The sequence below is a fragment of the Babylonia areolata genome, chromosome 1 (genome assembly GCF_041734735.1).
Source record: "Babylonia areolata isolate BAREFJ2019XMU chromosome 1, ASM4173473v1, whole genome shotgun sequence".
Taxonomy (NCBI): domain Eukaryota; kingdom Metazoa; phylum Mollusca; class Gastropoda; order Neogastropoda; family Buccinidae; genus Babylonia; species Babylonia areolata.
In genome coordinates, this window is record NC_134876.1 from 68778930 (window position 1) to 68791717 (window position 12788).

General features: G+C 40.9%; 1 protein-coding gene across 1 annotated transcript in view; it reads right to left on the minus strand.

Moving 5' to 3' along the window:
* Positions 1 to 704: 704 nt before the first annotated feature.
* LOC143286359 (uncharacterized) overlaps positions 705 to 12788 on the minus strand; it is a 14908-nt gene continuing 2824 nt past the window's right edge. The window contains exons 3-7 of the mRNA XM_076593903.1: positions 12029 to 12193; positions 10626 to 10745; positions 8181 to 8313; positions 2500 to 2711; positions 705 to 1860 (exon numbers count right to left, since the gene is read on the minus strand). Coding sequence (XP_076450018.1) covers positions 1591 to 1860; positions 2500 to 2711; positions 8181 to 8313; positions 10626 to 10745; positions 12029 to 12193 — 900 coding nt within the window. The 3' untranslated portion in view covers positions 705 to 1590. The remainder of the gene's footprint in view (positions 1861 to 2499; positions 2712 to 8180; positions 8314 to 10625; positions 10746 to 12028; positions 12194 to 12788) is intronic.

The following is a 12788-nucleotide window of genomic DNA, read 5'->3' on the forward strand; positions in this document are numbered from 1 at the left end:
CCCCCAACTTGTGCATACTCACATATGCACGCACTGCACACACATGCACTCTCTCTCTCTCTCTCTCACCAGAATTTATCTGGACATGGTATACCAGCCAACCTGGGAGAATACAAAGGAACTCCTCTTTTTTTATTTTTGTCTGGTATTATTTTCCATATCTTTTCTTTTCTCCTTTCTTTCCAGTCCAGTCTCCTGTACATTGTGAAGGAAGTCTGTCCTCATTTTTGATATACCTGTTTGTCTTCCATTTTCCAGAAGCAGAAGTATTTGAGAAAATTCTCATCTATAGTTTAGTATGTTGTGTTTGTTTTTGGTTCTTATCCCCCACCTCTTTTCTGTCAGAAAGAAAAGTATGTATTTCACTTTATGTTTTTTTGCTGACGTGAACGGAGGCATCTAGATTAGTTCATTATCTGTAGACTTGCAGATGTGTTTCTAACAAGCGAAACATTTCAATGAATATATCCAGTGATCTGTAATGAACAGTCTGATCTAAGACCTTCAGTTCTGAATTATATGAAGTACAGAACCTAGATGGGATGGAATGTGTGATCAGAACAGTACAGATTTCTTCTGTGGAATCATGCATGTGTAAACACATCTAACATGAGGCTGTGTTTTCTAAGAACTTTAGTGGAAACAGAAACACTTTAGTCAACAGGCTGTGAGAAAGAAATAGAAATGAAGACCAGAAATAAAAATCAGTTTGATAATATTCTTTATTTAAAAAAATACATGATATACATACATTTTCATGTTAACCTTAACACAGAAAAGGCATGGGACAGGGGACTGGTGATTAGTAGATCAAAATATGGTTTGATTGTGTCCATAACCTTGTGTCAGTAGTGCAACAGGAGCTTATTTTCCTTTGCAGATGTACATTTCATCAAGAAAGGTGATCATATTACAGCATGATTGTCACTGCTGGATGTGCAATGTGATTCACACACACACACACACACACACACACATATATATATATATATATATATGTGTGTGTGTGTGTGTGTGTGTGAGCACATGACTTCCCTCTGCTTGAGGCCAAGGATAAAACGTTCTCTCTGGAAGTGTTCAACGTCCAGAGATGATGATAATGATTTCTTGATCAGTATTTTCATCTGCTCTACCAACAACAATTACTTGCTGAAATGCCGCAATACTGTTCAAAGTGTACAATACCCTGAAGCTGAACAAAAACAAAAAAAATCTTCTGCCCCTGTAAACCCAGCCTGTCCTTTCAAGCTTATTGACCATGTGTTCAAAAATAATAATTTCTTGATCATCAAAGCAAAAACATGTATCAACTTTTTCATAAAAAACAAAACTTACTACCAACAACCCTCCACTTGCAGTGGACTTCATCCTATAAGGTACTCCGTTGAGGTGGACTATAAGGTACTCCGCTGACTTGGACTTATCCAATAAAGTACTTCGCATGCATAGATAACTGCTGGGTTCTTAGGCCCTCTATGCATTCATTCAGCTCCAGTTGTTCAACACACTCCTAAGACATCACTGACCAAGATCAGGAGACAGTACCTTGATCAGAGAGACAGAGATAGAGAGAGTACAAGGCATTTATCATTATCCTCCTCCGACGTTGCCGACAATTCTCTGCTGGAAGTCTATGGTGAAGTGGACATTCTCCATGGTGCCCAAGGTGCGGAGGTAGTCGAAAGAGTTCTTCAGCTCCTGCGTCTTGAGGCCCAGTCGCTGGTACAGGGATTTCAGGCCCTCCGCCCGAGCTTTCTCCACGATGGCTGTGTAGTTGGCAGTGGCGACTGACCCCATCAGTTTGGCATCTGCTTCTGCTTCCTGGCTGATTTCTTTGGCTCTGTTCTGAATATCACGCACCTAGTGGGGAGGAGAGAGGGTGGGGGGTGGTAGAAAGACGTAAAGCTTGGAATTAGAAGACGTGAAACACATTAAAGAAAGAGAGAAACAGAGAGAGAGAGAGAGCTCAAATCCACACAATGTGAAAACACACACACGTGAGCGTACGCGTGCACGCACGCACACACACACACACACACACACGCACTCACACACACACACACACACACACACACACACACACCTGCTGTCTCATCTCCACAGGACTCAACAATGTGAAAATAACACCAACATCACACACACACACACACACACACACACACACACACATACATTTACGCGCGCGCACGCACGCACACACACACACACACACACACACCTATAATATCATCTCCATAGGACTCAACACAATGTGAAAACAACAACAACAACAACAACAACACACACACACACACACACACACACACACACTCGCTCGCTCACATTTACGCGCGTACACGCACGCACACACACACACACACACACACACACACACACACACACACACACACATATCCCAAACCCACCAAATCCGCCACCCTCCCCTAACCGCCCCACCGCACGCCCCCACCCCCCCCAGGCCCCCATCCTCAAACACACCCACCCTCACACAGTCATCACCTTGGCCTCTGTGTCCTTTCGCACCACCTTGGCCTCCTGCAGCAGTATCTCGCGGTCAGCATCTTCCAGCTGGGTGAGGGCCCGGAGGTACCGTTCCTCCACCGTGGAGGGGATGTCCACGGCACCGAGCTGAAAGTACTTGACGTACACCCACAGCCCCTTCTCCGTCTTGTCGTCGCACAGCGTGTAGTTCTTGCAGCCCTCTGGGCATGCTGAATGGAAATTAACACGCAAGAGACTGATGGACAAATGTTACGATACAAACACAATGAGAAAGAACAAGATTGTACCCACGGCAGCCCCTTCTCCGTGTGGTTTTTACAGCCGTTCGGGCATACTGAATGAAATTAACACGCAAGAGACTGATGGACAAATGTTACGATACACACACAATGAGAAAGAACAAGATTGTACCCACGGCAGCCCCTTCTCCGTGTGGTTTTTACAGCCGTCCGGGCATACTGAATAAAATTAACACACAAAGATGGACAAACGTGTAGGATATGCACAGTGAGAAGGATCTTTATTTATTTATTTATTTTTTTTTTTTGTGCAGCCGTCCGGGCATGCTGAATGAAACACACAAGAGATGGATAAACGTGTACGATAAGCACAATTAGAAAGAAGAAAATTGTACTTTTGTCATCGCACAGCGTGTAGTTCTTGCAACCGTCCGGCCGAGCACGCTGAATGGAACTGACACACAGAGATGGACAAATGTATACAATAATTATGCACAATGTAAAAGACCAAAATTGTACACCCATTGCCCCTTCTCCGTCTTGTCGTCGCACAGCATGTAGTTTCTTCAGCCCTCTGGTTCATGAAATTACAAATTTGTGTACATGCAACATCGGTATTAACGAACGAAACGGCACGAAAATATCAAAAGTGAGAGATGTTACGAAATCTTTCTTTCCCCAAGAGCATGTCAGCGCATGACATCAGAGTTGTCCGCTGTTGACACATAATCATGATAATGCAAAACATTCATTAATAATATCGTATGCAGATGGTAGAAACGTGAGAAGTCAGAGAAAGAGCAGGGCAGTCCGCCAGGAATCTGAAAGTCAGTGGACAGGGAAACTCTGTCCTGGCATTTCACTGAATTATCGAACAGTTTATACAGGGTTCACAAAAACTTAGCGACCACTTGAAAGCCTGCACAGTTCAATTCTGTGTTTGTGACGATGCTGAATTTTCGGCAAACAGCAGTGTATAGGCTACAGCCAATGTGTAATGAGCATCACTCATAACCAGAGGTACTTTCTTGGATGTGTTCCTCCATTCTTTGACGGTGAATAACCATTGCTACTGTTTATAAACCAACGAATAATTGCAATTTTTTGGCTGAAATATGGATTTTTCAAACACATTTTCAAGTTGTTCATGGTGCATGTGTGGCTGAAACAGCCAGGTCAATGATAGAAAACATACGCAGCCAACACAGTTTTATATCATCTCGTTTTTACAAAATAACATGCTCTTGTAAAGTGGTCCTGACTTTTCTGTGAAGTCTGTATGTGAACCACACTTCTGTGGAACACTTTGCTCGGAAGCTGAAGGATTTGTGGCGATAGATTATTTCTAGAACATTCAGTAGGCGTCATATTATTGACAATTAGCCGACCGACAGCTTTGAAGTCAGGAATCTGAAGATATCGATGTCGGTATGTTTCCAAAATTAATGATATGTGCGAACTTCACTGTAAACAGAGGCAGACGACTCTGCCTTCTATGGCCGGCCTGTTGCTCATTGTGCCACTCTCATTTACAGGCTTTGACACCCAGGCTTAGGCTCTTCGACACGAAAATGATTTCGTGCTGTATTCAGTGCTACACACACACACACACACACACACACACACACACACACACACACACATGATGCCTTGTGCGATGGTGTATACAATAAAGGGTGTATGGGTGCGTGCATGCGGTCGGGATGCGCGAGCGCACGTGTGTGTGTGTGTGTGTGTGTGTGTGTGTGTGTGTGTGTGTGTGTGTGTGTGTGTGTATGTGTGTGTGTGTGTGTAGTGTGTGTGTGTGTGTGTGTGTGTGAGTGTGTGTGTGTGTGTGTTAATCGGTGAAAACCCCCACCCCCATCCCCTTTATATAACCAAGCGGGCTTTCAGAGAGGTAGATCTGCAATTGATAATTGGTAAAACTTAAACACATGTAAAACAACAATTCGCTAGATAAGAAGGAAAAACGTTCTTGCAACTTTTTTTGATGTGAAGAAAGCCTATGATCAAGTTTGACATGCAAACTTACTCTTTAAACTGAAATCTGTTGGCTTTTCAGGACATCTCTATGATTATATCAAAGATTTCCTGAGTGAAAGAAGTATACAGGTACGGGTCGGGAATACGTACTCAAATCCTAAAACTCTTCACATGGGATTACCCCAAGGTTCTGTTATTGCCCCTGTTCTATTTAATATCTTGTTGAACGACTTACCCAAACACTTATCTAAGATGTGATCCTAGTGCAGTACGCAGACGATATATGTATGTGGATGAATGTAACTATGAAACGGAATACATCCAAAAGGGCTTTAAACTATATCAAGAAAACATACCAAAGAGAAATAGATATATTAAATAGATATACTGCTGATAATGGTCTTACATTATCATCAGAAAAAAACGCACATTATGTTTTTAACAATGGTACAAACCCAGAAGAGTTACCAACATTTAAGATTGAAAATGAGACAATTCAGTATAAAGATACTGTTAAGTTTTTAGGATTGATACTTACTTCAAAACTAACTTGGAATAGCCATATTGAATATATAATAACAAAAGCAAGAAAATCTTTAAACTTACTCAAAATTGTGAGTAAACAGTACTGGGGACAAGATACAACGATTTTGAAACATTTATCATCATCACTTATTCGATCCAAACTATCCTATGGACAAGAAGTCTTTTTCAATGCTCCAAAATATTTGCAAAAGAAACTTCAAAGCATAGACTGTAAAGCATATAGCACTTGCCCTTGGTGTACCTTTCCATGCATCGACCCTCGGAACATACAAAGAAATAGAAGTACTACCTTTAGATGAATATCGAAACCTCGCATGTGCTAAATACGTATTGAGAAGCTCAACAACTGAAAATTATACATCAGAGGAAGTAAAAATTACATCCGAAAACAACTTCCCCAAAAGAGCTAAAAACATATCTTATTTAACACCCATTGGCACGTTTGTGTCAAGCCTGTTCGAAAAGTCTGACATTAATTCAGAAGACGTAGACACACAGAAGACCGTACGTCCATACCCCATCTGGGAGATGAATAAAGCACATTTTGATATTAATCATACTAACATTAAAAAGAATGAAAATCCGAATATCATGGCAACGGAAGTCCGAGTACACCTTCAAAATAGATACTGTGATCATTTACAGATCTACACAGACGGCTCACTCTTAGACAATGGCCAAGCAGGTTCAGCTTTCGTTATACCAGAACTGAAAACAGAAAGATCATACTATATTGGTAAAAATCGTTCAATATTTACTGCTGAACTTATTGCTGTTCTTATGGCTCTAAATCATATTCTTGATCTTCCAATTTGCCTTCTACAAGTCTTGTTTTGCGTTGATTCCAAATCTGTATTATGTGCTTTAAACTCACCAAATTCTAAGAACAAATCCAAAATCATAATAGAAATCAGCCACATTTTACATCTTTTAAGCTTGAAAGGAACACTTATTACGTTTTGCTGGTTCCTTCACATCTTGGTATTCTCTACAACGAATGGGCTGACAGGGCTGCAAGTAAAGGTGCAAAAAACGAACAGGGAACCATATAACTTTATGTGCCTCTGTCTGTACAAGAGGGTTATCGAATACTAAAAAAAAAAAAAAATAAAAATAAAAATAAAAAAATAAAAAAAACCATCGTGGAAAAAAGTCAGAGAATTATACCAGGAAAACGGCAAAGCTTTAAACCATAGTGTAATTAATGTTCAACAACCGGGAACTGTCAATCAGTCAAATACATACAGTAATTCAGTAAGATTAAGGCAGATTCATACATTATCAAACATGATAAAACTGAACGCTTTATAACTAAGTTCAGCAAAGATGTCAGATGCATATGTGGAGAACATATTTCTAGCAACCATGTAATATTCGAATGTCAGAATCTAAAATGTTTTTTGCCAGACTTCACCAAAAGTTCTTTTGAATGTGTTATTAACAATTCCAATATGTTGTTTGTTATTGCAGAAGGTTTGCTGCATAGTCCTATGGGACATTTGTTATAGTGTTTGGTGTTGGCGTTTATAACTTTTCCATTCCCCTAGCGTTGTCTCTCCCTATTCATCCTCCACATATACACACAGTTTTACCCCTCCCCCTCCCACAACCCCTACCCCCACGTTTTTTTGGGTTTTTTTTTGTTTTGTTTTTTGTTGTTTTTTTTGTCTAATATCACTTCAAGTGGAAAGACGTTAAACTGAAGACAACACACACACATACACACACACACACACACACACACACACACACACACACACACACACACACACACACACACACACCGGCAACTGCACACACACACACACACACACACACACACACACACACACACACACACACACACACTATTTCCAGCAGGCCTATCAGCTGATACTAACGACTGCACTGGTCCAATACATTGCCTTGCCTCCCCCCCCCCCCCCCAACTCCCCCTCCACTCCCCCCCCCCCCAAAAAAAAAAAAATCCTGTAGTGGACAGTTGAGGAAAGGGGACGGATGGTGATGGGGGTGGGGGTGGTGGGAGACATTTAAACAACAACAACAAAAACAACAACAAAAACAGCAAAAACGAAAAACAACAACAAAGAAAAAAAAAGAAAAATGAACTGGCGACAACGTTTCAGAATGGACGGGAAAAAACATTTACCCAGGCTGGGTGAGAGACGAAGATATGTCTGGTGAACACTCTTCAGTGAGACGGCCTAATAACTTTTCATGGGGTTAAGGAAGGAGAAGAAGAAGAAGAAGAAGAGTGCTGCCCGTCTGACTCTCAGAGTCCCACGTACTGATCACATTTCTCCTCACCTCCGCACTCTACATTGGCTCCCCATTGAAGCGAGAATTAAATACAAAGTTGCGTGTCTCTGCTATTCTGCTTTCCACTCCGCATGACCTACATATCTTTCTGACCTCATCAGTGTTTTTACACTCCCGCAGGAAATCTCCGCTCTTCCTCTGACTGTTACCTTTTGAAACTTCCTCGTGTCAATACAAGAACCTATGGTGAACGTTCTTTCTTCTTTGCTGCTCATCACATCTGGAACAACCTTCCTCATCATATCCGTGCATCTGATTCTACTGATTTCTGCTTTTCGCTCATCACTAAAAACTCATTTTTTAAAAACATATCTATAAGTACTCTCAGCTTCCTTGTTCTCAACACCACCCATGTCAGCTCACTTTGGATGTTTGTAGAGTGGGAAAGGGAGAGTGTGAGTGGGAGGAGAGGGGGGAGGTTTTATATATATATATATATTTTTTTTTTTAGAAAGAGTGGTCATGAATGTTTTATGTAACTTGTCATACTTTTCTTTCATCTAAAGGGTCCTGAGCTCTTAGAGAGAAAGGGCGCTATATAAATGTACATTATTATTATTATTTAAGAAGAAGAAGGACACTGCTACTCACCAAACTCATACAGACCGCAGTCCTTAGCACAGCAGATACCACCCAGACGCTCTCGCACGGCTTTGAACAGCGAGGCTTCCAACTCTTCTCGGTTGTTGATGAAGTCTCGTGTCTTGAAATTGGGGGCAACTCCCTGAGGCAAAAATGGTTATAGTAGGCCTGTGGTAATTTGTTTTCCTCAGTAACTGTCTCAAATCAGAACACATCGGTAGCAAATCAACTCCCTGAGGCAAAAATGGTTATAGTAGGCTGTGGTGTAATTTGGTAATTGATCTTCCTCAGTAACTCTCTCAAATCAGAACACATCGGTAGCAAATCAACTCCCTGAGGCAAAAATGGTTATAGTAGGGCTGTGGTATAATCTGGTAATTGATCTTCCTCAGTAACTCTCTCAAATCAGAACACATCGGTAGCAAATCAACTCCCTGAGGCAAAACTGGTTATAGTAGGGTTGTGGTGTAATTTGGTAATTGATCTTCCTCAGTAACTCTCTCAAATCAGAACACATTGGTAGCAAATCAACTCCCTGAGGCAAAAATGGTTATAGTAGGGCTGTGGTATAATTTGGTAATTGATCTTCCTCAGTAACTCTCTCAAATCAGAACACATCGGTAGCAAATCAACTCCCTGAGGCAAAAATGGTTATAGTTGGGCTGTGGTATAATTTGGTAATTGATCTTCCTCAGTAACTCTCTCAAATCAGAACACATCGGTAGCAAATCAACTCCCTGAGGCAAAAATGGTTATAGTAGGGCTGTGGTATAATTTGGTAATTGATCTTCCTCAGTAACTCTCTCAAATCAGAACACATCGGTAGCAAATCAACTCCCTGAGGCAAAAATGGTTATAGTAGGGCTGTGGTATAATTTGGTAATTGATCTTCCTCAGTAACTCTCTCAAATCAGAACACATCGGTAGCAAATCAACTCCCTGAGGCAAAAATGGTTATAGTAGGCCTGTGGTGTAATTTGGTAATTGATCTTCCTCAGTAACTGTCTCAAATCAGAACACATCGGTAGCAAATCAACTCCCTGAGGCAAAAATGGTTATAGTAGGCCTGTGGCACATTTTGGTAATTGATCTTCCTCAGTAACTGTCTCAAATCAGAACACATCGGTAGCAAATCAACTCCCTGAGGCAAAAATGGTTATAGTAGGGCTGTGGTATAATTTGGTAATTGATATTCCTCAGTAACTCTCTCAAATCAGAACACATCGGTAGCAAATCAACTCCCTGAGGCAAAAATGGTTATAGTAGGGCTGTGGTATAATTTGGTAATTGATCTTCCTCAGTAACTCTCTCAAATAAGAACACATCGGTAGCGAATCAACTCCCTGAGGCAAAAATGGTTATAGTAGGGCTGTGGTATAATTTGGTAATTGATCTTCCTCAGTAACTCTCTCAAATCAGAACACATCGGTAGCAAATCAACTCCCCGAGGCAAAAATGGTTATAGTAGGGCTGTGGTATAATTTGGTAATTGATCTTCCTCAGTAACTCTCTCAAATCAGAACACATCGGTAGCAAATCTGCAAAAAGTAGTGAGAGAGAGAGAGAGAGAGAGAGAGAGAGAGAGAGAGAGAGAGAGAGAGAGAGAGAGAGAGAGAGAGAGAAGTAGAATGTAAAATAACAACTACGGAAACAGAAAGTTTCACAACACAAATATAGTTATTATAGACTCGGACAAACATTCACACGAGCGTGCGAAGGTGCAAACACTGTCACACACGCATGCACTGTACCCGGCGCCGCAGGCAACACACAAACTGAAGTCTCACCCACACACATACATCAGTGCACTCACACGCGCACAAACAACCATGCGCACACATGCATGCACACACATACACCGCACTAGCCATTTTTTAAACGAATTTCATAAGCACTTAAATCAGAAAAGGAAAAACAAAACAAAACAAAAAACCAACAAAAAACGAACAAACCTAGATCCGTAATCTTACACACACACGCGCACACACGCACACGCACGCACATATGCATACACACACACACACACACACACACACACACACACACATACGCACACACACACACACACACACACACACACACACACACACACACACACACACAACATAGCCTATATTGCATGACAGCTGTCATGCAAGTACAGGGTCTGCAAGTCGACCAAAACAGTATCAAATAAAGTAATGTATAAAAGAGAAATCAGAAAAGGGAAAAAACTAACAAACTCAGATCCGTAATCTCTCTCTCTCTCTCTCTGTCTCCCTCTCTCTCTCTCTCTCTCTCTCACACACACACTCACTCACTCACTCACTCACACTCACCATAGCCTATATTATTGCATGACAGCTGTCATGCAAGTACAGGCCCTACACATCGAGCAAATCATCAAATAAAGTGATGCATACCCCCACCTCCACCCCCCCCCCCCCCAAAAAAAAAGGAAAAGAAGAAGAAAACCTTCAACGCATCAATGGCGCTCGTTCTGATAACGTTCTGGTAGTAAAGGTCGTAGTTCCGATGGAGAATGTGCAGGTCTTCTTTCTTCAAGAAATACTGGAAGGTCACGTCCAACTTCACCTTAAAAAAAAAAATCAAACACACACACACACACACACACACACACACACACACACACACACACACACACACACACACACACACACACACACACACACACAAGTTACATGCAAATTAACGTCGACATTCATTTCGACCATTCCAATACAGATGGAAATGGGACCTTGAACATTAATTAAAAATGCATTATGGGCAGAGACTGCATTTCACAGTACAGATGACCCAACACGGTCTTCACGAAACATTGCTTAAAGAACCATCATTGCACTCGTAATCGAAATAATGTATAAAAAGTACAGTGTTAGTTAGAAACAGGCGAAGAAGATAAATAGTGGAGTGATAGCCTAGAGATAACGCGTCCGCCTAGGTAGCGAGAGAATCTGAGTGCACTGGTTCGAATCCCGGCACAGTCGCCAGTATTTTCTCCCCTACCACTAGACCTTGAGTGGTGGTCTGGACTCGAGTCATTCGGATGAGACGATAAACTGAAGTCCCGTGTGCAGCATGCACTTAGCGCACGTAAAAGAACTCACGGCAACAAAAGGGTCGTCCCTGGCAAAATTCTGTAGCAAAATCCAATTCGATATGAAAACAAATTAAAAAAACTGCAGGCAGGAAAAAATATTAAAAAATGGGTGGTGATCTCAGTGTAGCGACGCGCTTTTCCTGAGGAGAGCAGCCCGAATATCACACAGAGAGACAAAAAAGAGTAATACAATACAATTATATAATACAATACAATACAATACAATACAGATACCCAACACATGATGAAGATAACTGAAAATTACTACGAAAATACGTTATATTTACTTTCAAAGATGGAAACAACAATCATAGCACAGAATTATCACACATCAATTCATTTGAAACAATATCTCCAGTTTGTCTGAAACATTTCTTAAGTACCATCACTGTACTCGTAATCGAAAGTATGTTAAAAAGAAAAAAAAGGCACACACAAAAAGCACAGTGTTCGTAAGAAGATAAATACCCAACACATGATGAAAATAACTGAAAATTCACAACGAAACTACTTTATATTTACTTTTAAAGATGGAAAGGGGAAAAAAAAAGCTATAGCACAGATTTATCACACATTGATTCGTTTGAAAATATACCTCCAGTTTGTCTGAAGCAAGATGTCACAACGAAAATACATTATATTTACTTTCAAAGATGAAAAAAAAGAAAGAAAGGAAAACAACAACAAAAACAACCCACCCCCCTCCCCAAACAAAAAACAGATTAATCACAGATTAATCCATTATTTGAAACAACACCTCCAGTTTGTCTGAAGCGAAGACAGTGACGTCTCTCAAGACTTCGAAGTGAGCACTGGCTGTGAACTTCTTGAACTCAAAGTCTGGTCCAACCAGGTAGTTGCCACCCGGATAAACATCGTCTGTATCCACTTCACCCGTGGATTTCTGCCTCTTGAACCCGTACTGAAAACAGCAAGGAATGAATGTCTCTCACACACACACACACACACACACACACACACAGAGATATAGAGACAGAGAGGGATCTGCATTTCCTTCAGTTGTCGTAATTAATATATATTAAAAGCAAAAAAAACAAAGAAAACTTAAGCCCTAGTACTCTGTCGTCGCCGACATGTCCATTTCTTTTAGGGAAAAAACCCTGTCACACTGTCATCTTCCACACACTTCCACACTTCCACTCCACACTCCTCCACAGCCATTACTTAAACACATGTAGTATGAATAGGGCGTGCATAATGATGGTAAAGAGATATGTGTTCATTTCAGCTGATGTCATATTGTGTTCTCCGTGCAAAATTATCTACTTTTCAAACGCAGTAAGTCGATAATGAATCAACACCTTTGATCTCAATCAACGACAACAAGAAACACTTAAGAACAAACACACAACAGTATAAATTGTACTCCTTAAAATGAATACGAATAGAACTCTTTGAAGATGTCACCACTACTACTATTACTACTACTGTTGCTGCTGTTACCACTACTACTACTACTACTGCTGCAGTTACTACTGCTACTACTACCACTGCCA